The 26,925-nt window shown below is 34.9% G+C and overlaps 2 protein-coding genes across 10 annotated transcripts in view; one reads left to right on the plus strand and one right to left on the minus strand.

The window, feature by feature from the left end:
* Nucleotides 1-16,455, plus strand: part of LOC125678734 (uncharacterized) — a 43,710-nt gene extending 27,255 nt beyond the window's left edge. For 8 of the 9 annotated variants that reach the window (XM_048917405.2, XM_048917398.2, XM_048917402.2 and 5 more), the window contains 7 exons: nt 1,050-1,235; nt 7,879-8,069; nt 10,180-10,338; nt 10,902-11,072; nt 11,627-11,797; nt 12,140-12,216; nt 12,670-16,455. In XM_048917405.2, the coding sequence (XP_048773362.2) occupies nt 1,050-1,235; nt 7,879-8,069; nt 10,180-10,338; nt 10,902-11,072; nt 11,627-11,797; nt 12,140-12,216; nt 12,670-12,908 (1,194 nt within the window). In that variant the 3' untranslated portion in view covers nt 12,909-16,455. The remainder of the gene's footprint in view (nt 1-1,049; nt 1,236-7,878; nt 8,070-10,179; nt 10,339-10,901; nt 11,073-11,626; nt 11,798-12,139; nt 12,217-12,669) is intronic. The other variant, XR_008800251.1, reaches the window with a different exon arrangement.
* A 914-nt stretch (nt 16,456-17,369) lies between these two features.
* LOC125680127 (gamma-aminobutyric acid receptor subunit beta-like) overlaps nt 17,370-26,925 on the minus strand; it is a 29,612-nt gene continuing 20,056 nt past the window's right edge. Inside the window, exons 11-16 of the mRNA XM_048919566.2 lie at nt 25,623-25,846; nt 24,958-25,040; nt 24,656-24,793; nt 24,333-24,485; nt 18,029-18,267; nt 17,370-17,949 (exon numbers count right to left, since the gene is read on the minus strand). Coding sequence (XP_048775523.2) covers nt 17,590-17,949; nt 18,029-18,267; nt 24,333-24,485; nt 24,656-24,793; nt 24,958-25,040; nt 25,623-25,846 — 1,197 coding nt within the window. The 3' untranslated portion in view covers nt 17,370-17,589. The remainder of the gene's footprint in view (nt 17,950-18,028; nt 18,268-24,332; nt 24,486-24,655; nt 24,794-24,957; nt 25,041-25,622; nt 25,847-26,925) is intronic.

The following is a 26,925-nucleotide window of genomic DNA, read 5'->3' on the forward strand; positions in this document are numbered from 1 at the left end:
TGGTGGAATAAATAAACTTCAAACCGTTAAAACTGAATGCGGACAATACATTGAATGCAAAAATACGTAAGCTACGCAGTTTCTCACATCACTTGTGCGTGACATCATGTCACTTGCATGTGATGTCATAGTTGTTTAATGTCACAGTGTATCCTACGTGAGTGCTCAAAATCATGCAGGTTTTATTTCTCATACATTTGAATGATTTTTTAAAAAAAGGCAATCAGTAAGACCTATTCGTTACATGGTTTGTAGTTGACCTATTGTGGTTTATACGTAAATTCCATGTGGGGCTCGAACTTCACTCTTGCTTAATATGGAATTTTAAACCAATATTAAGTTAACTACAAACCATGTAACTGAGAATGCACAATAGAAAGAAACGTTTTTGGGAATGCTGTGCACATAACCCATACTAGACAAATGTCTTTACAGAAATAGAACCCGCTTACAATGTGCTATCCTGCCTCTGATAAAAATCTTGGCATTTCATTGGCTGAAACCAATACTACATACAAAGATGTTATGTCTCTTACGAACGTAATATTTTCAATATGCCCCTTCTACATGGTTTACTGACCACACATGTGTACTATGACGTCATGAGAATACGTATACTTCGTCACTGGAGTCGGCACATATTATGATGTCATAGGTGAATGAAAACAAATTAATTCATTTTTTAATTTATACTTTGTTGAAAAAGTTATCTCGTTGATGGTTTAAATGTTGCAGCCACTTTTTCATTGTTGTGCGTTTGATAAATTATCTCAAGAATACACACATAGCTGTCATTTATTATGACGGTTGTCATGTACATTAGAAAAGCATCAAAAATGAATAATGTCAATATGCCTTTAATTAATGTATAGGTAAAATCATCGACAGGGGTAATACGGAAATATATGGAGTCCTCGGCTTACGCCTCGCCCAATATGATTTTTTTCAAGGACCCCATATATTTCCGTATTACCCCTCTAAGCGTTTACATAACTAATATTACCTATGGCATTAAAACACTTTCATTGTATTCATATTTTTACTTCTAGGATATAGAATCTTATGTGCATCGGAAATATAATCAGAAAACAACAGACAAGAAGAAAAAGAAGAGAGAGAAAACATACGGCATTAAGCTTGCTTTTAAGCTTAGAGCTGCACCATTCATGTTTGGGAGGGCTGTGGCAATGATATTTGATAATTGTATTCCAACCATAACGTCAAAATTTCTTGTGGTGAGTTATCAGTTGTTTATATTTATGTTAGCTGATTTGAGGGCTCTCATATTTCATATGGGCATCCCTTATGACAAGACCTTTCTTTTGGTACCAAAGTTTTTAACCATGTGACCTTGACCTTGGAATTTGACCTATTTCTAAGAGAAGTTAAGCTAGGCAATATCTATTTAACTCTTTAACACAGGGCTTTCAAATTTAGTACATTTATATAGATTCCTTATGACTAGACCTTTGTTTCTTTGTTGATACCAGGGGCATCGTTTTTCACAAACACATTTTGGTTTAATAATTTAAGGAATCATCTCCCAACTTAAATCCAATTTTCCTGGGGTTTTTTTTCCATCTAACTGTACTTCTGTAACTTGGTAATCAGGAAGTCCAGAAAACACTTACGATTGGAACTATGCTAGCCTAGTGAAAAGGGGGTACACTTTAAAATTGGGCAGTGTTTTTGCCCTCCATTGATCATGAAGCTTTGGGAGGTTGAAATTTTTAATTAACTTTCTTGTTGATTGTAAATTGATTTGTTGAGGTGAGTCTGTAGGTTCAGAATCATTGGAAACATGTGATTGGCTGCATTTTGAAAAGGTCGTAAACACTTTACAAATCAAGAGTCACAATAATTACTCACTAGATACAATAGGCACCATGTCATCACACTCAGATAAGTAATTTGGCACCTAATTTTGACTTTTTTAAAACGATTGTTTGTGCAGTATACTCGCAGCAGCATCTGAAGCACCCCCTCAAAGTGGTCACAAGTGCCTTTCCCTTTCTTTTGGATTTCACATTGTTTTCACAATTTTCTCCAGGTGAAAAAAAAGATTCTCATCTGTAACGCATTTGTGTGCATCTCTGCAAATTGTTATGAAACAAGAACATTTACTTATATCAAAGATTTGTATGCTTTGCGTTGGGGGGGGGGATGTTAATATTTCTAAATCCTCAGCACGTCTTGTTTGGATATTTACACTCGTATCGGCCTAAATAGAGCTGATTCTTTACAGTATCTGTCTAAATAGAGCTGATTCTTTACAGTATCTGTCTAAATAGAGCTGATTCTTTACAGTATCGGCCTAAATAGAGCTGATTCTTTACAGTATCTGTCTAAATAGAGCTGATTCTTTACAGTATCTGTCTAAATAGAGATGATTCTTTACAGTATCGGCCTAAATAGAGCTGATTCTTTACAGTATCTGTCTAAATAGAGCTGATTCTTTACAGTATCGGCCTAAATAGAGCTGATTCTTTACAGTATCTGTCTAAATAGAGCTGATTCTTTACAGTATCTGTCTAAATAGAGCTGATTCTTTACAGTATATGTCTAAATAGAGATGATTCTTTACAGTATCTGTCTAAATAGAGCTGATTCTTTACAGTATCTGTCTAAATAGAGCTGATTCTTTACAGTATCGGCCTAAATAGAGCTGATTCTTTACAGTATCTGTCTAAATAGAGCTGATTCTTTACAGTATCTGTCTAAATAGAGCTGATTCTTTACAGTATCTGTCTAAATAGAGATGATTCTTTACAGTATCGGCCTAAATAGAGCTGATTCTTTACAGTATCTGTCTAAATAGAGCTGATTCTTTACAGTATCGGCCTAAATAGAGCTGATTCTTTACAGTATCTGTCTAAATAGAGCTGATTCTTTACAGTATCTGTCTAAATAGAGCTGATTCTTTACAGTATATGTCTAAATAGAGATGATTCTTTACAGTATCTGTCTAAATAGAGCTGATTCTTTACAGTATCTGTCTAAATAGAGCTGATTCTTTACAGTATCTGTCTAAATAGAGCTGATTCTTTACAGTATCTGTCTAAATAGAGCTGATTCTTTACAGTATCTGTCTAAATAGAGCTGATTCTTTACAGTATCGACTGAAGTAGAGCTGATTCTTTACAGTATCAGCCTAAGTAGAGATGTTTCTTCAGATTTTGGTGTGGTAGGAGATTTCTAAATAGGTTCCTAAGTTGGAGGGTGTACCCTGTATGTGAACCAATGCTGTCCTGCCTGTATAGGATATTGCTGCCCACATCATAACACTACCCCCTTCAAATGACAAAACAGCACCCATTGCCATGTCATTAGCATTGGTATCTAAAACAGGGGGCTTTGAAAAGTCATGGTGTGTGAACACTGGAGCTTTTACCTTATACCTTCATATGCAGTCTGACATTTGTCTGACCAAATAGATTTATTGCCCTCCTGGGTCACAACGTGAAGTTGTTTAGCTTGATTTTTACAGCAGAAGCCTAATGGAAGACTCGAAGTGTATAGGCACCAAATTAAATGTTTTTGCACAAAATTTTCATCCAGGAGGCTGACCAGTTTGGAAGGGGTAGTGTTATGATAAGGGCAGCAATTTTCTATACAGGCAGGACAGCATTGGTTCACATACAGGGTACAGTACAAGTATACCTATGAGGTCAAACAACCACAATAATATTTTATTTTTTGTCGATGGTTTATTCAGGGAAGAGCACTTTTGAGAAGGAAAGAATCAACCCATTGTATAAGCATTAGAGTTACGGAGAAATTTTCTTAAGAAATAGGAATGTTGGATTATTGTGCAAGCATTCTCTTGTTGTGGGTAGATTTCAAGTTTATAGAGGGTGTACAGAGTGAACTAAGAAATTTTGATAGCTAGTTTCCTGTTCTGAGTTGTGAACCAGACTCATTGTAAAAGACATATTTATGTTGGATCATATTACGCAAACCATCAAATTCAATTTCAGCAAGTTTCAAAGCAAAAGATTTGTATGCCCATGCATGGTATACATTGCATATAGTGATGCTCTATTACATATAGTGATGCTCTATTGCATATAGTGATGCTCTATTGCATATAGTAATGCTCTATATGTGGTTACTTTTGCTAAAGATCTTTTTTTTATTTTTTTGTATTTGCAATATTGTTTTCCATAAGTATAAGTTCCTAAAAAGTATTTAACATGTCTTTTAGCAGTTAATAAAGTTTAGTAGCAGAATACTGTGATGCAAAAATAAATCTAGTGCTGTTAATATTTTGACCTGATTATGCAAGAATTAGTCTTCACACAAAGGACAAGGTACGGTTTTAGCCAAATTCTGCCCGGCGTTTATGGAGGAAAATTATTTTGCGTTGCAGATATTTTCCTGTCAAATTCCTAAAAGAGTAACTTATAGTAACTCTCAAAAGCATATGGAAATCAACTCATCTACGCGCATGCGTAGTACATAATCAAATAAAGTAAGGGCTTTCAGGCTATTTGTGGTGTTTTCATGGTTTTTGTATTGATAAACTTGTGAAATTGAACACCTCTTCCCTCGTCGCCCGGAATAATTTTTATATGGATTAAAAATTTACTAAATAACTTACAATTCCTCTTAGTTTCATCCCGGGCGACGATGGAAGAGGGGTTAAAATATCAGTTGAAAGATGCTAACAAATTCGCCATCGTGACGCAATTTGCGTTGATCGTGGCGGTTGAAGAGGAAACGAGAATCATTTGAGTAGTAAATATATTTTCAAATAATATATGCTCATATAGTTATTTATTTAAACACATTGACATTTATTAAAATCATCATAATAATAATAAAAATCCGGATAAATTTAAGCCTATCTTACAGACCGGATGCCATTTTTGTTGTTATGACTATAGTGTAAACAGAACAGTATATAAATAGCACCAACCGACGATTCGTGAGAATTCATGTTACATACCAGGCAAACTACATTTAAATAGTTTATATAACGATGGACGATTCTTTTAATAAATAATATATTCCTTGAAGATTCAAGCATTATTTTTTACCATTCACATTCATTTGATTAAATGGGAAACGACATGTAACAGCAGACGACAATATCCACCTAGGTACGTACGTACATCAGTGACGTATTTAGCGCGAGTGTAACATTTTATATTTTTCAAAGACAACAATTTATGTCAGAAAGTTTACGATGGTTATTCAGAAATATAAAATTTTAAGCACACTATTTGTAAATTTACACCACCACGGTGGCCGAGCGGTTAGAGCGTTCGCCTCGCAAGCGGAAGGCCCGGGGGTTCGAATCCCGGCCGCGACAGACCGAAGTCGTTAAAACAGGTAGTGACAGTTTCATCGCCAAAATGCTCGGCATCAAGTGTGAATGTCACGGGTCCTTGGAGATGACCTTAACACCGGATGACCGGTGTCACAATATGGCACTGGGGGTCTTCAGTGTTCTTCTATATCTGCAATGGTTACAAAACTATTTCGTTGTTTGGGGAACACTAATTCACTTTCATTTTTGAAAACACAATACAAAACAAAAAAATTTTGTGTAGCTAAGATAGGGATTAATATACATTTCTTGCAAGGCACTTTTTACTAAGGAATATATGTTACTCATTAAAATTATTTTTAAATTGAGGTGCCTGAAAGATAATTTGCTCCATATGTGTTACTCGGATCGTATTAGGCCTATACTATATGCATTTTAATTTACAATGATTTAAATAGATTATAGGCGCATAGATCGTTTTTTGGTTTTTTAAAAAAAAGGGGGGGGGGGTTGACTTCTCGAAAACATTGACAAACACAAAAATAGGGATTTTGGTATCATTGGAGTGGGTTGATTACATGTATCCAATGTATCACTTACAATTACATTTCATCTATCTTTCTCTACTACTATTTAAAATGCAGTCCGGGGGAGGGGGGGGGGTTACACAAAGCGAATACACAACATATGAATAGATCTATATATAAATATAATATTGAGACTCGCAGTATTGAGCATTCCGTCAAAATTTTGTTTTTCTCCATTCGAGATAAATATACGATGTATGTATATACTTGCATAATGAGAAAATGCAGTTTAGATTTGAATGGTTTTCTTTTATCATGGGGCAGGGGTTGGTTAGCAAGTCTTAAGTTTTATTTCTCTTGTATAAACTATCGAATGATTTTTGTATTTAACAACTTTTAAGAGGGTTTCTTTGAGCAAAAGTGGATACAATGACACTAAATTGCGCAAACCAAGTGTTGGGGTGTACCAGCTTTGTATCACTCAGTTGTACAGTACCGAACACATTGACGATTTTTTGTGGAGAAGCGTGATAGTGGTGAGTGAGAGAGAGAGAGAGCGAGAGGAGAGAGAGAAGAGAGAGAGAAGAGAGAGTTTTGTTTGTTTATTTATTTTACGTCCTTTCGAGAACTTTTCTCTCAAATTGAGAAATCATCAGCTGTATGTGAAGTACCACATATAAAACCTATGATTAGCATTTAAGGCTATAGCATTGATTTATTTTAACGTGCCAATACCTGTTGTGACACAGGACCTCCTTTTTTAAGGTCACGAAAAGCTGAAGATATCGAATAGTGATGAATTCGAATTTGCGTAATTTCTATAAAGAATACAAAATAAAGAGTAGGGCAAACACGGACCCCTGGACACAGTCGAGGTGGCATCAGGTGCCTATCTGAAAGACCCGTGATTCTCACTTTTGTCGAAGAGCACATGTATGTCTACGTCTCAGGTTCGACGTGGCATGTCATGAGCGGGGTTCAAACACACTATACCTCCCGGTCACGAAGCGATGGCCATACCACTGATAACCCTAACCGTTTCATAATTATCTTCCCTTTGAAGTTGTGTTTCTAGTTTCTCAGAAACACTGCGTTTTTTCCTGAGTATACCTATGAAATGACATTTTGCTCCAACTTAATACCACACATATAATATTGAGAATATACATATATGGAATATTGCGTATGCCAATTAAAAACAAATACCGATGAATTCTATTGTGTTCCTATTCGTGAAGAATTACATTGGTGATAACCCAAACTTCGCATAAAATTCAGTGATTTGAATTTGAGCTGCCTTTGATGTCATCATTTTTTTCCGAATGCACGCGAGACTCTAACAAATATAAAAAAAAAATCTTAAAATTTGCCACAATAAAGGAAGTTGGAGACAGAAATAAGAAATCACTGTTACCAGCATATAACTGTTTCTTTAATTAATTTGGTGTTCAAACCATTATATTTCTGCACCAGAAAAGCTTTCCGCGAATACCTGCTGTTTTTGCCCCTGTGCGGCATATCTGATGTGGTTTCAATTTCCATTTAATACCCATTCAAATCAGTACAAAAACCAATAATTTCGCATTTATCAAAAATTAATACTTCTATGTGTGATACAATTTTTATTTTCCTACTCAAAACATCACTTGGGGAGAACTCTCGTATATTACGTCAAAATTAACGTCAAATTTGGTGACGTCGTCAGGTTAATATAAAGTTTTCCGTTGAATATATTACAGCTACTATTGTAGATAAAGAATAACAATGCTCATTTTCATAAATGGCACATTCTCAAATACCAGATTTAGTATTTTGGTGAATTTCCTTGACAGGGCAGATTTTGGCTAAAACCGTACCTTGTTCTTTCCAGGTTTATGGAATATATTAAGCTAAGTATCATTGTAAACTTTTATAAACTTCATTGATTTAGATAAAGTGTTAAGTAATATCACATTTTATTGTCTGGCAGACTCTGCTATTGATTTGTGCAGAAGATACACCGCCTTTCATCATGTACAGGTGTTTCAGTCCATTATTTCTCTCTGTGTTTTTTTTACCTGATAATATGATAATTTTCAGATCGCCAACTGTTCTACAGCAGACTTATTCTGTAAGATGAAAATTTACAACATAAACAATTGGAATTTGGACTTGACCTACCACAAAGTTCAAGATGCGATTCCTTCTCTCATCCGCCCCTGTCAGAATTACCATGGATACAGAGTCAACAACGCAGACGTCATTCATTTTCATTTCCAAAGTCCAAAAATGTGAGAATTTTTGCTTTCACTTCTGCTTCCAAGTTCAAAGTAACAGTATATTTTATTATGCTGTATTGAGTTACAGTATATTTTTTTATGCTGTATTGAGTAACAGTATATTTTATTATGCTGTATTGAGTTACAGTATATTTTATTATGCTGTATTGAGTTACAGTATATTTTATTATGCTGTATTGAGTTACAGTATATTTTATTATGCTGTATTGAGTAACAGTATACAATTATTGCTGTTTTTGAGGTCAATACGATGATTTAGACACCTGAGGAGTATGATATTCACTGAGCCCTTTGGGCTCGGTGAATATTGTACTTCGAAGGTGGCTAAATCATCGTATTGACCTCAAAAACAGCAATGATTGTTTTATTATATGATTAAATGATTAAAAAACCCTTCAAGATTGTTCTTTGCTTTAATTGTAAGTTTCAACGACCTATTTTTGGTCCTATGTGGAAAAAATAATTCCTTATGTTCACCTGGAAGGTCACGTGCAGGTAAACATAACATAGTATGATTTCTACATTGTTGGATCTCAGCCAATTAGAGAGCTAGGAATTATTCAATCATATAATAATATTACATGCAGTTGAGGGTAACATTGAAAATTTTCACCCCGAGAAAACCATTGTCAAACGAGGCGTAGCTGAGGTTGACAATGATTTCTCGAGGGGTGAACATTTTCGATGTTACCCTCAACTACATGCAATATTTGTTTTATTATACTGAATGTTATGTAAACAACAAAGCAGAAGGACTTGCATCTGTTTACATTTGATCAATCACTGTTATGCGATATTTCGAATATCGATGTGGGTATTCGTGTTTATTACAAACGCTCAAACGACGTCGTCTAGCAATCTACGGCGAACCGTACGCACATAAATTTGACGCATGTGATAATTTTTTATAATATCACCCGTTGTCAAGTAATGTTACCCGTTACTAGATACTAGCTATCACCCTGGAGCGCGTGCTTTCTGTTCTCAGAGGGTAACAATATGTTTTTTCAAATGATTGTATTTTATTATGCTGTATTGAGTAACAGTAGGCCTATATGTGTTTTACACTGTACTAAATATAACATTGTACAGTAAAACACAGTTATAGTGAACCTCCAGGGCCAACAATGATCAAACTTCAACATACAATAAAACACAGTTATCCTGAACCTACAGGGCCAGCAATATAGAATTCATTATAACCAAACTTCATTATACAGTAAAACACAGTTATAGTGAACCTCCAGGGCCAGAGAAATGAGTTTGTTGTAACCAAACTTCATTTCCAAACTTAATTTTTACAGTAAAACACAGTTATAGTGAACCTCCAGGGCCAGAGAAATGAGTTTGTTGTAACCAAACTTCATTGTACAGTAAAACACATTTATAGTGAACCTTCAGGGCCAACAATAAACAGTTCATCATAACCAAACTTCATTATACAGTAAATCACAGTTATAGTGAACCTCCAGGGCCAGGGAATAACAGTTCATTATAACCAAGCTTCATCACAATAAAACACAGTTATAGTAAACCTCTAGGGCCAGCGAAAAACAGTTCATTATGACCAAACTTCATTATATCCAATAAAATTTTCTTTATTTTCCCCTCACAAGGAAACAAATATAACTTCGCAAAGAGTGTGAATTCGTTATAAGCGTGCTTGCTCTTTATAGGAGTGTTTTACTGTTACAGTAATGAGTAATGGTATATTCGTATTTCAGAGTAATTGTGTTTTGAAAACTAGGTGACAAAGTCAGTCACATTTGAAAACTACCTTTGCTTGCCCTTTTCCCACTCAATATTAAAAAATCTGATGTAGGTAAATTGAAAATTTTGTTGTTGTTGAAGAAGGTGCAGTTTACGTTCAACTGTTTCTCAAATTGGGCTGATAAACTGAGGAAAAGTTGTGATTAAAATGCTTCAAAAAACTTTTGAGTCATTCAGTTGGGTGAGGGCAAAAATAACTTTAATTTTATCTTGAACTTCTGATATTAAGACTACCTGTACACCTTTGTAGAAGTTAAAAAGGAATTCTTGAATTAAAGAAATGGCATTAATGCTAAATTTACTTTCATTTTCTCAAATTGTATTTTCTTAGGAGAATTCATGTATTTGATCAAGAGGGTTCCATAGTAGACACCATACCATTAGGTTCTTCAGAGAAGACAGATGTTCTTCTAAAGAACAGTATATATATTGGACAGATTTATCCTCTGATAGTGAAAGACCAGATCATTGCCATCAATGAACAGAAAAGGTAAATCTTATTTCCACTGTCACATTATGATATCATTTCCTTTGTGATAATAGCCATTTTAGATACCGTGATATTGCATCAGAGTCACTCGGCCAGCCTTGAAATATTCGTAGGTTTCGGAATCGGCCGAGGTTGGCCAAATGGCATCAGGGTGTGTAGTTCAAATGAATGCAAGTTATGGCTATTATTGAAATTTCAATGTTATTTTTGTTTTATTTAATTTATTTTATTATTACCTAATTTATTATTATTCATTTTGTTTATTTATTTTTATAAATTTTGAAAACCTTTATATAGGTTATATTAGATTTTATCCCAAAATTAATCTTATGGTCACAGCATATGATGAGATGTCATCAAAAGTTATCTCTATACATATTATTCAGACGTACTCATTAAGTGTAGAGTCAAGTTTGTTCCTAACAGCACCCCTAGCGACACGATGGATTACAGTCAGGGTTCAGTGTTTAACACATTCGCTGATAAAACTTGTCTATAAACAATGGCATTACATGTTTGTGTCTTGGTGAACATTGTCATTCATGGATATTCTGTTTTTGAAGGTTGTGGTGCCGCACAGGTGGGGAAGATTTCCTCAGTTCTGATATAGAGAATGCCACATCCATGGCTGCCTTTGGGGATATACTGGTGGTTTTAATGGAAGATAAGGTGCAGTTTGTAGCAGCTCACCAGCTCCGAGTGCTCGGCATTCGTCTCACAGACAACAGTCTGAGGTAAGGTCACAGTAGCTTTAAACTCGCGAGTGCTCGGCATTCGTCTCACAGACACTTGTCTGGGGTAAGATCACAGTAGCTTTAAACTCGTGAGTGTTCGGCATTCGTCTCATATAGCTTTAAAGTCTTAGCGTTTGGCATTCATATTGCAGAGTGCTGTCTGAAGTTAGACTTAAATACTTTTCTGAAGTAGACTTGGATACTTTTCTAAAGTTAAGATTAGATGCCTACCTGAAGTAGGGTTTTGTTATATTTTTGCAGCTGGTAGATTAACCCTTTTCATATTCAAATTTTAATGATTTTTAAAGATTTGTACACAATAGTAAAACAAGCCAGTAACAAATTAACTTGTCATTAAATCTGATTGAAATTGTACATCCATTTAAGAATGAATGCATTCACTAGTGTTACTTCATAACAGCAGTTTATTTTCTTGTTAATTTATTTTCTTGTTAAAATGTTAAGCGTCCAAGTGTTTCAGTGTCCACATATTACTTTGATGTATTTAATGTTATTATGCAATGAATTAGTGCAGGTGACTTGTCCTGTTATAGGGGGTCGAGTCTGAGGATAGATGAAAAGAGAATGGCTATAGAACAGAAGTTTGACACTGTGCAGGTGTTGGCAACGCAGACCTTTACTAGGGACAACATTTCTTACCTATTGTGTATTGCAGCACTGGACAGAACTGTAGTTTGTCTGGAAGTGCCCACAGATCTATCAAAGTCAGTACACTTTGTCAAAGATATTTTGTATCTGTGTCACTGAATCAATATTCTTTACACAGTTTTGAATTTCTTATGAGTTATTTTCTTTATTTTTTCCAAAGTGAAATCTATTTTTATTCCATTTTGAATTCACAATTTTATTTCCAAAGTATGTTAGGATTCTTACCAGACACTGGTCAGCAAAAATAAAATCATAGTGAAAATAAAGCTATATACATGAACAGTAACTATACTGCTTGTAAAGCTGTCTGTCATGAAATTTGGAGCTATACAACTTTCCATGATTTCGACTATGCTTTGTCCATTGTCTTGGTGACTCAAGTTAATGTCTATTTCTAGATGTTCGGAGGTGACTGTGTTTTTGACCTTCACCTTGGCAGGGTATCCAGTGGAAGGCTACATTATCAATCAAGCAAGTAAGTCCTGAATGATAACTCTGTTTCATTCTTCCAGTCAGTCCGGATTCTAATTACTGAAAAATCTCATTATTTTACAGTATTACAGTAAAACATGGTTATAGCAAACCTCCGGGGCCAGTGCAAAACAATTCCCTATAACCAAAATTTGTTATATCCAATAGAGTTATGTTATTTTTCTCTCATTGGAGAATAAATGTCATTTTGCAATAAGCATGAATTCGTTATAAGTGTGTTCATTGTAAGCATGTTTTACTGTATAGTTATGTAGAACTACAAATGTACAATTTAGATATAATCTACTTTTAAGTAGATTATATCTAAACTGTACATTTAAAAGAGATGGATAATTCATGCAAAAGAATGTAGGAAATTTCATGGATATTTATTATCAGAAATTCAATTAAGCTGTGGTGCGTGCAAGGAATTGTAACACAACATCTTTTTTTACAGGCGGATTTCTCCTGACCTTCACTCAACATAACTCGCTGTCCGAGGCGTATGTTGAACACCTGTGTCACTACAGCTTTGATGGAAAGTTATTGGGGATTCTGCCCTGTCTGGGCCCTGGGCCAAGGTCTTTCTGTCATGCCCACCTCCCAGGTGACCCGGAGAGTGGGGGTAGAGGACTGTACCTGTACATGAGGGATGGTCATAATGGAATCCTAGGAATTCAACTCGGTGACCATTAGCTATAACAAGACTCTTTAGAATGGAATTCTACAAAATACTCTACTGCTTTCATATTTGTGATATTTGCAACAATTTGTTTCTTTTCTATCCAAGTATGACAGTGATATGTAATTCTGCATTTATACAGGGTTTTTTATCATTTTATGTTAACAGATAGTGTAATTGTTTGTTTCTTTCAAGCATAATTGTGTCATTGTGCAGTCTTTTCCTTTAACATACATTTAGCTTGATTCGTTTTACAAATAAGTTGGTCTTGTAAATTAGGCTATTAGTTAAGCAATTAGTAAATTAGATAATTAAGTTACATGTCAGATCTGGTCAGTTTCCAACACTGATGCAGAGAAGAGGGTTCAAGTTATAATTTTGATGTTTTTTTGGGGGTGAATCCACATATTGAACAAAACCGCATGTTTTATATATTGAACGAAATGATGGTGTGCACTTTTTATAGAAGAAATATTTTGTGGATAACAATAAATAACCAATTCACTCATCAAAACGTTTTAATGCTGGCACACTGCCAGACGTTGATACGTTTTAATGCTGGCACACTGCCAGACATTGATCTGAATTACAATTTTAAAAATGGTATGTGTAACATTATGAACATTATGCAATTACAGTGGCGTAGCTTCCATTGAGGCAACCGAGGCAGCTGCCTCGGTAAAAAAAAACACCTTTTACGTTGTTAAAATGTCGATACCCCAGACCCCCTGCCTCGGTAATATTCGAACCCAAGCTACACCTATGAATTATTGATATTTTTAGCTCAGTAGGATGGAGTAGTACAATATTCACGAAACATGGAAAATATTGCACACTTCTCAGGTGGCTATAGTGTTGTATTGACCTAAGAAATGTCAATAACTGTTCTATTATATAATTGAATAATTCAAAACATCGAAACTGGTTACTAGGCCCTAAGAAATGATGCCTGGTTGACCATCTTTGTATACAAATACAGTGCAATACCTAGAGTCAAAATTGCCTTGAGATGCAAGTTTTTGTTTATTAGCTCTTCTGAGCTGTAGGCTCAAAGAGCTAATGCTATGGCCATTTGTGCGGTGTGCGTAAACTTTTTAGAAAAAGGGCTATAACTCAAGAACCTCTTGGCCAATTTTTTTCAAATTTCTTACAGGGTATCATTGGCCCAAGGGCTTTCATACATACTAAATAGAGGGATGTGACCCTTTAACAAGGGGAGATAATCAGGAAAATACAAACAAAAGTAGTGGTTGCTAAAAAATCTTCTTCTCAAGAACCACAGGGCAGATTATCACCAAACTTACACATAAGGATGAGGATATGTTGTAGATTAAAAATTGTTCAAGGCATTACCCTGGGGCAAAGGGCGTGGTCTCAAGGTCACTTCAAAGTTGACCTAAATTTATATTTCCTTAAATCTTTGATATTTTAGTCATTATAAGGACTAGGATCATCAAATTTTGACAGTTGATGCATCTTAGGACCTTGTGTCAAGTTGTCTCAAAAGTAGGTCACGGTGACCTACTTTTTGAATTTTGCAGGTATTTATTTTAAAATTAATTTTGATGCATATCTTGGACACTTTGAAGCCTATGATCATCAAAACTTGTCAGTTGGTGGATCATGGGACCTTGAAATGCGTCAACTGAAAAATAGGTCACCGTGACCTACTTTCTGAATTTTATGGCTTATCATTTATAGATATATTTTAAGTTGTTATTTCAAATACCGAGAGGTTTAGAATCATCAAATCTTGTAAGTTGATGCATCTTGAGGCCTTGAAACATATTTATAAAAAAAGTAGGTCACATTGACCTACTTTTTGAATTTTGCAGATATTCAAATTTCACATTTTCAATTTTAGATGCATATTTTGGGCGCTGTAAAACCTAGGATCATCAAACTTTGTCAGTTGATGCGTCTTCAGTCTTCGGTTTGTGTCGACCAAAAAGTAGGTCACCGTGACCTACTTTTGGTATTTGACAGCTAAATTACTATATTTCAGACACTATTTGACTTACAATCATCAAACTTTGTCAGTTGATGCATCTTGAGTCTTCGGAGTGTATCGACCAAAAAGTAGGTCACTGTGACCTACTTTTGGCATTTGACAGTTATATTTATATATTTCAGTCACTAATTGACCTACAATCATCAAACTTTGACAGTTGATGCATCTTGAGTCTACGGAGTGTGTCGACCAAAAAGTAGGTCACCTTGACCTACTTTTGGAATTTGACGGCTATATTTATATATTTCAGATACTATTTGACCTACAGTCATCAAACTTTGTCAGTTGATGGGTCTTGCATGTTCGAAGGGTTTCGACCAAAAAGTAGGTCACCTTGACCTACTTTTGGAATTGGACGGCTATATTTATATATTTTCAGATACTATTTGACCTACAGTCATCAAACTTTGTCAGTTGTTGGGTCTTGCATGTTCGTAGGGTTTCGACCAAAAAGTAGGTCACCTTGACCTACTTTTGGAATTGGATGGCTATATTTATATATTTCAGATACTATTTGACCTACAGTCATCAAACTTTGTCAGTTGATGGGTCTTGCATGTTCGGAGTTCGCTGACCAAAAAGTAGGTCACCATGACCTACGATTGGAATTTGACAGCTATATTTCAATATTCAGATACTAATTGGCTTAAAATCATCAAACTTTGTCAGTTGATATTTCTTGGGTTCTCAAAATGTGTAAACCAAAAAGTAGGTCACATTGACCTACTTTTTTTGAATTCTTAGGATTTAACTAAAGATTTAGAATATTAAGAGGCTAAGAATAGAAATGGTGGGGTTGTACAATTTATCAGAAGAGCGATTCTACGCCCTTGGGCCTCTTGTTTTAAGACTGAATCATTTAAAACACTGAAACCATCTACTAGAACATTTCAGTGACATTTATGTTACATATATGACATCATTACATGCTTCCTGGTGTTAAACAACATTCAGTTTGATTTGAATACATTGCATTGGATACTAATAAATGCATCAGACGACCTTCCCATCATTTACGAGCATGTTTTGCATTTTGGTTATAAGTTGTTTCAGAAACGAAGTGTCCATCTGATTTCTTTTCAAAATGCACAACATACTCGTCACTTATGTTGTTTATTAAACTAAATATAAACTCTTTTTTTGTCAGTGCTCAGAAATTTTGGAAATATTTTAACTTTATGTCAAACCAGAGATGTATATATTAAATATGTCATAGAAGTCTCTGGTCAAACGATACAAATGTACACAATTCCTAAGTGGAACTTTTTTTTTTTACTTTGATAATTCCTATTGATTAACACTGAAAAGTTCAGAAACGCTATATAATGTAGTTGTATTTATTTTGTTTCATGGCTTAGAAGACCTTGTCATTGATGTGATGTGTGAAAGTTGGAATTTTTGAAAATTATACCGACCTTGTGCCGTTTTGTAATCTTATTTTTGACAGTCACTGTGATATATTATACACTGGTTTTTCATTTTATTTAACCATTATACATTATGGTATTTGTCTTGTAATGGAGGATGAAATGAAATTTAAACATGACAAGGTCCTTTGTCCTATTTGTAGTTATACCCCCCGCAACAAGTTGTGGGGGGGTATACTGGAATCGGGTTGTCCGTCTGTCTGTCCGTCCGTCCGTCTGTAGACGCAATGGTTTCCGGGCTCTAAAGCATTATCCTTTCCACCTACCATCACCATATCATATATATGGACTACCCATGGGATGAAGATGTTCCCTATCGATTTTGGGGTCAAAAGGTCAAAGGTCAAGTGCACTGGACATCGAAGTAGCATTATGGTTTCCGGGCTCTAAAGCGTTATCCTTTCCACCTACAGTCACCATATCATACATATGGACTACCCATGGGATGAAGATGTTCCCTATCGATTTTGGGGTCAAAAGGTCAAAGGTCACGCGCACTGGACATTGAAGTAGCAATATGGTTTCCGGGCTCTAAAGCGTTATCCTTTCCACCTACAGTCACCATATCGTACATATGGACTACCCATGGGATGAAGATGTTCCCTATCGATTTTGAGGTCAAAGGTCAAGCACACTGGACATTGAAGTAGCAATATGGTTTCCGGGCTCTAAAGCGTTATCCTTTCCACCTACAGTCACCATATCGTACATATGGACTACCCATGGGATGAAGATGTTCCCTATCGATTTTGAGGTCAAAGGTCAAGTGCACTGGACATTGAAGTAGCAATATGGTTTCCGGGCTCTAAAGCGTTATCCTTTCCACCTACAGTCACCATATCGTACATATGGACTACCCATGGGATGAAGATGTTCCCTATCGATTTTGGGGTCCAAAGGTCAAGCGCACTGGACATTGAAGTAGCAATATGGTTTCCGGGTTCTAAAGCGTTATCCTTTCCACCTACAGTCACCATATCATACATATGGACTACCCATGGGATGAAGATATTCCCTATTGATTTTGGGGTCAAAAGGTCAAAGGTCATGCACACTGGACATCGAAGTAGCAATATGGTTTCCATTTAAATTCTTTAATGGCTTTTTTCATCGCATGGAGATGCTGTGTTCCTAGATACCTTTTGGATCATAATACTGAAGTTTTAACTATTACCAACACCCTTTGGGAGATTGGGGTAAGCGGGGGGTATTCTTAGTGAGCATTGCTCACAGTACCTCTTGTTTGCATTTTCTTCTTTAGAACAATAGGTAAAATCCCCAATAAACGATGTTCACAACAAGAAATAGCACAGGAAACAGCAACCGCGAAAATCTGTCAATGCTGTTCACGTCATCAATCGACGGAATGCTAATTTTGAATTTGTTCTTTCCCTGTCCACATGATGGCTGTGTCGTTTGCAGGCGCTGCTTTTTCAAACTTGATGACCGTTTTCGTTTCACTAAAGATTCCGGAATATAACCACGTGACATGCACGCTCGCGGAATGGAGGGGATGTCTATGGCCTCTAATTCAATCTTGGTCTCTTTCATGTTTCGAAGAGAAATCACTGGTGACACATCTGAATTTTCTACCGTTCTGTTTTTCGCCTCATTTACCTGCAATGAAACAATTGATTTGACAATTTTTCTTTGATAAGGATTTACAAAACCGTCAGTAGTAATGAAGCTGATATACTTTTGTCATTTCGTCACGTGGCTTCCGCCTCCGAGCTGATTCCTGTTTGATCCGCCTTTTCTTTTTTGCCCTCTTTCCCCAGTATGTGTAGTTGACTGCTGCATATTCCAGAAGCGCCGCAAATACAAATACAAAACACATAACTAAGTAAATGTCAATGGCCTTGACATAGGAGATCCGCGGCAAGGACGACCGAACGCCATTACTGATTGTTGTCATGGTAAGTACTGTCGTGATTCCTATAAAAGATAAAAACAAGATATGTTTGTGATTCCTATAACACACATAAAAAAACAAGATATGTTTGTGATTCCAATAACACACAGAAAAAAAACAAGATGTGTATGTGATTCCTATAACACACATAAAAAAAACAAGATGTGTTTGTGATTCCTATAACACACATAAAAAAAAACAAGATGTGTATGTTATTCCTATAACACAGAAAAAAAACAAGATGTGTTTGTGATTCCTATAACACATAAAAAACAAGATGTGTTTGTGATTCCTATAACACATAAAAAACAAGATGTGTATGTGATTCCTGTAACACATAAAAAACAAGATGTGTATGTGATTCCTATAACACATAAAAAACAAGATGTGTTTGTGATTCCTATAACACACATAAAAAAAAAACAAGATGTGTATGTGATTCATGTAACACAAAAAAAAAAAATATGTTTGTGATTCCTATAACACACATAAAAAAAAACAAGATGTGTTTGTGATTCCTGTAACACATAAAAAAACAAGATGTGTATGTGATTCCTATAACACACATAAAAACAAAACAAGATGTGTATGTGATTCCTATAACACACATAAAAAAAAAAAACAAGATGTGTTTGTGATTCCTGTAACACATAAAAAAACAAGATGTGTATGTGATTTTCATAATACATAAGAAAAAAAACAAGATGTGTTTGTGATTCCTGTAACACATAAAAAAAAAACCAAGATGTTTGTGATTCCTATAACACACATAAAAAAACAAGAACAAGATGTGTTTGTGATTCCCGTAACACATAAAAAAAATAAGATGTGTTTGTCATTCCTATAACACACATTAAAAAAAAACAAGATATGTTTGTGATTCCAATAACACATAAAAAACAAGATGTGTTTGTGATTCCTGTAACACATAAAAAAACAAGATGTGTTTGTGATTCCTATAACACATAAAAAACAAGATGTGTTTGTGATTCCAATAACACACATAAAAACAAAACAAGATGTGTTTGTGATTCCTGTAACACATAAAAAAAACAAGATATGTTTGTGATTCCTATAACACACAAAAAAAACAAGATGCGTTTGTGATTCCAATAACATACATAAAAAAAACAAGATATGTTGTGATTCCTATAAAACACAAAAAAAAACAAGATGTGTTTGTGATTCCAATAACACACATAAAAAAAACCCAAGATGTGTATGTGAATCCTGTAACACATAAAAAAAACCAAGATATGTTTGTGATTCCTATAACACACAAAAAAAACAAGATGCGTTTGTGATTCCAATAACACACATAAAAAAAAACAAGATATGTTTGTGATTCCTATAACACACCAAAAACAACAAGATGTGTTTGTGATTCCAATAACACACATAAAAAAAAACCAAGATGTGTATGTGAATCCTGTAACATAAAAAAAAACAAGATATGTTTGTGATTCCTATAACACACAAAAACAAGAGGCCCAAGGGCCTAGAATCGCTCTTCTGATAAATTGTACAACCCCACCATTTCTATTCTTAGCCTCTTAGTATTCTAAATCTTTAGTTAGATCCTAAGAATTCAAAAAAAGTAGGTCAATGTGACCTACTTTTTGGTTTACACATTTTGAGAACCCAAGAAATATCAACTGACAAAGTTTGATGATTTTAAGCCAATTAGTATCTGAATATTGAAATATAGCTGTCAAATTCCAATCGTAGGTCATGGTGACCTACTTTCTGGTCAGCGAACTCCGAACATACAAGACCCATCAACTGACAAAGTTTGATGACTGTAGGTCAAATAGTATCTGAAATATATAAATATAGCCGTCCAATTCCAAAAGTAGGTCAAGGTGACCTACTTTTTGGTCAACACCCTTTGAACATGCAAGACGCATCAACTGACAAAGTTTGATGACTGTAAGTCAAATAGTATCTGAAATATATAAATATAGGTGTCTAATTCCAAAAGTAGGTCAATTTGACCTACATTTTGGTCGAAATCCTTCGAACATGCAAGACCCATCAACTGACAAAGTTTGATGACTGTAGGTCAAATAGTATTTGAAATATATAAATATAGCCGTCAAATTCCAAAAGTAGGTCAATATGACCTACTTTTTGGTCGACACACTCCATTGACTCAAGATGCATCAACTGTCAAAGTTTGATGATTGTAGGTCAATTAGTGACTGAAATATATAAATATAACTGTCAAATGCCAAAAGTAGGTCACAGTGACCTACTTTTTGGTCGATACACTCCGAAGACTCAAGATGCATCAACTGACAAAGTTTGATGATTGTAGGTCAAATAGTGTCTGAAATATAGTAATTTAGCTGTCAAATACCAAAAGTAGGTCACGGTGACCTACTTTTTGGTCGACACAAATTGAAGACTGAAGACGCATCAACTGACAAAGTTTGATGATCCTAGGTTTTACAGTGCCCAAAATATGCATCTAAAATTGAAAATGTGAAATTTGAATATCTGCAAAATTCAAAAAGTAGGTCACTGTCACCTACTTTTTCATAAATATGTTTCAAGGCCTCAAGATGCATCAACTTACAAGATTTGATGATTCTAAACCTCTCGGTATTTGAAATAACTTAAAATATATCTATAAATGATAAGCCATAAAATTCAGAAAGTAGGTCACGGTGACCTATTTTTCAGTTGACGCATTTCAAGGTCCCATGATCCACCAACTGACAAGTTTTGATGATCATAGGCTTCAAAGTGTCCAAGATATGCATCAAAATTAATTTTAAAATAAATACCTGCAAAATTCAAAAAGTAGGTCACCGTGACCTACTTTTGAGACAACTTGACACAAGGTCCTAAGATGCATCAACTGTCAAAATTTGATGATCCTAGTCCTTATAATGACTCAAATATCTAAGATTTAAGGAATTTAAAAAAAATTTAAATTTAGGTCAACTTTGAAGTGACCTTGAGACCATGCCCTTTGCCCCAGGGTAATGCCTTGAAAATTTTTTAATCTACAACATATCCTCATCCTTATGTGTAAGTTTGGTGATAATCTGCCCTGTAGTTCTTGAGAAGAAGATTTTTTAGCAACCACTACTTTTGTTTGTATTTTCCTGATTATCTCCCCTTGTTAAAGGGTCACATCCCTTTATTTAGTATGTATGAAAGCCCTTGGGCCAATGATACCCTGTAAGAAATTTGAAAAAAATTGGCCAAGGGGTTCTTGAGTTATAGCCCTTTTTCTAAAAAGTTTACGCACACCGCACACCGCACAAATGGCCATAGCATTAGCTCTTTGAGCCTTTGGCTCAGAAGAGCTAAAAACAAGATGCGTTTGTGATTCCAATAACACACATAAAAAAAAAACAAGATGTGTTTGTGATTCCTATAACACATAAAAAACAAGATGTGTATGTGATTCCTATAACACATAAAAAAAACAAGATGCGTTTGTGATTCCAATAACACACATAAAAAAAAAACAAGATGTGTATGTGAATCCTGTAACACATAAAAAAAAAACCAAGATATATTTGTGATTCCTATAACACACATAAAAAAACAAGATATGTTTGTGATTCCTATAACACACATAAAAACAAGATGTGTTTGTGATTCCAATAACACACATAAAAACAAAACAAGATGTGTTTGTGATTCCTGTAACACATAAAAAAAAACAAGATATGTTTGTGATTCCTATAACACACATAAAAACAAAACAAGATGTGTTTGTGATTCCTGTAACACATAAAAAACAAGATGTGTTTGTGATTCCTATAACACATAAAAAACAAGATGTGTATGTGATTCCTATAACACATAAAAAAACAAGATGCGTTTGTGATTCCAATAACACACATAAAAAACCAAGATGTGTATGTGAATCCTGTAACACATAAAAAACCAAGATGTGTATGTGAATCCTGTAACACATAAAAAAAACAAGATATATTTGTGATTCCTATAACACATAAAAAAACAAGATGTGTTTGTGATTCCTATAACACATAAAAAAACAAGATGTGTATGTGATTCATATAACACATAAAAAACAAGATGTGTTTGTGATTCCAATAACACATAAAAAACAAAATGTGTATGTGATTCCAATAACACATAAAAACAAAACAAGATATGTTTGTGATTCCTATAACACACATAAAAACAAAACAAGATGTGTTTGTAATTCCAATAACACACAGAAAAAAAACCAAGATGCGTTTGTGATTCCTATAACACACATAAAAAACAAGATGTGTTTGTGATTCCTATAACACATAAAAAACAAGATGTGTTTGTGATTCCTATAACACATAAAAAACAAGATGTGTTTGTGATTCCAATAACACACATAAAAAAAAAACAAGATGTGTTTGTGATTCCTATAACACATAAAAAAAACAAGATGCGTTTGTGATTCCTATAACACACAAAAAAAAACAAGATGCGTTTGTGATTCCTATAACAAACATAAAAAAAAACCAAGATGTGTATGTGAATCCTGTAACACATAAAAAAAAAACCAAGATATATTTGTGATTCCTATAACACACATAAAAAAACAAGATACGTTTGTGATTCCTATAACACACATAAAAACAAGATGTGTTTGTGATTCCAATAACACACATAAAAACAAAACAAGATGTGTTTGTGATTCCTGTAACACATAAAAAAAAACAAGATATGTTTGTGATTCCTATAACACACATAAAAACAAAACAAGATGTGTTTGTGATTCCTGTAACACATAAAAAACAAGATGTGTTTGTGATTCCTATAACACATAAAAAACAAGATGTGTATGTGATTCCTATAACACATAAAAAAAACAAGATGCGTTTGTGATTCCAATAACACACATAAAAAAACAAGATGTGTATGTGAATCCTGTAACACATAAAAAAAACAAGATATATTTGTGATTCCTATAACACATAAAAAAACAAGATGTGTTTGTGATTCCTATAACACATAAAAAAACAAGATGTGTATGTGATTCATATAACACATAAAAAACAAGATGTGTTTGTGATTCCAATAACACATAAAAACAAAATGTGTATGTGATTCCAATAACACATAAAAACAAAACAAGATATGTTTGTGATTCCTATAACACACATAAAAACAAAACAAGATGTGTTTGTAATTCCAATAACACACAGAAAAAAAAACAAGATGCGTTTGTGATTCCTATAACACACATAAAAAACAAGATGTGTTTGTGATTCCTATAACACATAAAAAACAAGATGTGTTTGTGATTCATATAACACATAAAAAACAAGATGTGTTTGTGATTCCAATAACACACATAAAAAAACCAAGATGTGTTTGTGATTCCTATAACACATAAAAAAAACAAGATGCGTTTGTGATTCCTATAACACACAAAAAAAACAAGATGCGTTTGTGATTCCTATAACACACATAAAAAAACAAGATATGTCTGTGAGTCCTATAACACACATAAAAAATGCGTTTGTGATTCCTATAACACACATAAAAAAAAAACACAAGATGTGTATGTGATTCATATAACACACATAAAAAACCAAGATGTGTTTGTGGTTCCCATAAAAGATGGAGAGAGAAAAGCAAGATGTGGTTATGAAACACAATGTCCCTGAGTGCAACCAGTGACGAATTTGACATAGATGAATGACCTTTATTTATAGAAGCTATGTAGCAATGACCTTGAGCTTTCAGTTATTCTACAAAGTATAAAGTTTCTTCGATTACGGGTGCATAAAATATTCTTGTAAAGTGAAAGGTAGGATATACACCCAAGAGAGACTTCATCACCTAAGGAAAATCGTGGGGATCCCGGTTAGAATAGGTCTTCAGTACCCCTTGCTTGTCGTAAGAGGCGACTAAATGGGGCGGTCCTTCGGATGAGACTGCAAAAACCGAGGCCCCGTGTCAAAGCAGGTGTGGCACGATAAAGATCCCTCCCTGTTCAATGGCTGTTAGCGCCGAGTATAGGCCTAAATTTTGCAGCTCTTCACCAGCAATAGTGGCGTCTCCATATAAGTGAAAAATTCTGGAGAAGGACGTTAAACAATATAAAATAAATCATCACCTAAGGCGACTCTTGCTGACGTGGCCTCGTGATTGATCCAAAACGAGACCCAGGACAACATGACGATGAGGATGGAGGGAAGATATGTCTGGAAGATGAAATAACCCACATTCCGGTGTAGCTTAAAACTCAGAGACAGTCGTGGGTATTTTCCTGTGAAAGAAAAACAAAATACGCGTCCTCGCTAATTTCGAATAGGATTCCATGTTGGAAATCCTAAAAGCTAGTATTATTTCTGGCATAGCTGTGTAAACCTTGAATATTGTACAAGGAAAATTTTTATATTTCTGTGTTTTAATTGTGACATTAATGAAGGGGGGCACCTGTTAGTAGACTTTCTATCTTCTCTACGGTCCTGTAGTCCACAATGGAGAACTGAGGCAGTTCTATTTCCTGAATGCCGTGAACAGAATGAAGACCGGTTCTCCAGTGAAGATACAGGTCTGCCATATCATAGCCATCTGTGAAAATTAAGTTCATCAGAAGAACCTCACGTGTATATGGTATTCACAGCAATATTTGAGTGCCTACTCTAATGATAGCAATTTCAAAGCAAAATTGTGGACGCTTTGTCGTTACTTGCAATCAGAATGCAATTATGTTTAATAATTATAAGCAAACTTACAACTTTCAATTTCAACCGTGCAATTTTGCTCATCCAGCGGGTAGTTCCGCAGGTCCATCATGCAAGCGAGAGTCGTGGTAAACCTAAAATCGGAGGAAAATATCCTATTGTGGTAAAGGGGTGACTCGTCAATTAGAGTGTTTTTTGGAGCCTTGTTAATATTTGTTTCATGGTAGAAAAGTATTTGATCAATAAATTTTATCATGGATGAAGAATGGACATGAGATCCTCCAAGGTCCACCTCATTGTAAGATGGTTCCAGTTGTCACAAAATAATAACACAATATTGCTCCAAAACGTCGTTTGTCTGTCAAACATCGCCGTCGAAATCCAATCAAATTTCTGCTAACAGCGATGTCTTTACGCTTGCCAATCGGGATCAGAGCTCGATATGAGAGCCTTATTTGAACCATAAAGGCGATCAATCATACAGAATGGGCTGCTCTCAGCCAGCGCTTCCTATCACTATTAACTGATTAAAACCGTTTCAATTTCCTACAACAGATCTTTTAAGACTCTTTATATTGAAAGTGATATTTGTTCGGGGATCAAGGTTAAATCAAATTGATCAATCCAATATTATGAAGACCAAAAAAAAAAAATGCGGAATAACTTGAAGCGTCAGTGTTGCTAAAGAAACAGAATTAATATTAGTGCACACTCACCTCATACCATAAACGATGGATCCATTACCGTATAAACGGATCATTTTGTTTTTCTCCGTTACGTCGTGGAGGAAGGAGTTCTTGTCGTTGGCGAAAAACGTGTCGGGCACCCAGATTTTGTCGGCAAAGTCTCCCGTTAACGTGATGCTGGAAGACGTCCGGTTACCGTGAACCAGTCGCTCGTCCATCCAGTACTGGTTCAGGTAAATGGTTATGGTGTAGTCCTACAATAAAATGACACAAATCTGTGAACAATGTTTAGGTTTTAATTGTGTTTTTTCTTGATATAGCATCGTAAGAACTGTTTGTCGTCTCCTAGTTAAGAAGCGCTGACTGACGAAGGCTATAGAATCCGAAGAGGGTTACTAGTTCACGGTCATATCATCGACAAATACTTCTAAAGACGAGGAGTATATGGCGGTGATACGATGATTTAAGTAGAGTAAAACGACGTAAGTGCATTAACATTTTATGTGACATTTGGTATGTTTCAACAGACTTCATATTTAGTTAAGTGACAAATCGTCAAAGAACGACATGTATGCAATCTGTGAGGTAAAATGTAAATTTCACAGAAAGAAAATTACGTTGAAATTGCATGATTTGGTAACTCGAAAAAAAGTTCCGATTAGCAAACTTTTAATTTCGGGTAAGGTATGTCAAGAAGTAGACATTTCCCTGACTGTAGGTTATCCACAATATTTTTTATTTCAGTGTGACATTACATGTTTGGTCTATCAGAATGGTGAACAGAAGCGAATTAGAGGTGTGATGGAATATATTTTATTGGGTAATAAATCAGAGGAGACATTTTCTTCCAACAAGTGGCCCAAACGTACAGAAATAAATGTACAAATAAATGGAGCTTAAAAATCTCATTTGATTTTAGACGGATTTGCGCGGAGGAATACATCAATCATGGCATGGGTGTCACTTGCAATTATTTGCTACACTAAAATCCTGTATTGTTATCCGTGATCAGCAAAACAATTACCAGTGAGAAAATTGACAGATACCGTGTTTTTGGCGAAAATCGTCCAACTCTGAAGCGTTCGACCAGAAATATAGAATTTTATTAATACTTTATTGCTAACTAGCAATTTGAATAGAAAGAATTGTAGATGATCATCCTATCATCAAGGAAAACTAGGCTATAAACTTTTCGTGTAAGGGAGTGAAATGGCTTGGAAAAACCACTTGAATTGAAAATTAGGACCACAATGACGACATTTGTTTATTCCTCTTTTCTTAAAAAAAACTTATAGGACTCGATTGTCATCAGCTTGTCTCTAATTCAGTGCAC

Source organism: Ostrea edulis, chromosome 2, assembly GCF_947568905.1.
Source record: "Ostrea edulis chromosome 2, xbOstEdul1.1, whole genome shotgun sequence".
NCBI classification, from domain to species: domain Eukaryota; kingdom Metazoa; phylum Mollusca; class Bivalvia; order Ostreida; family Ostreidae; genus Ostrea; species Ostrea edulis.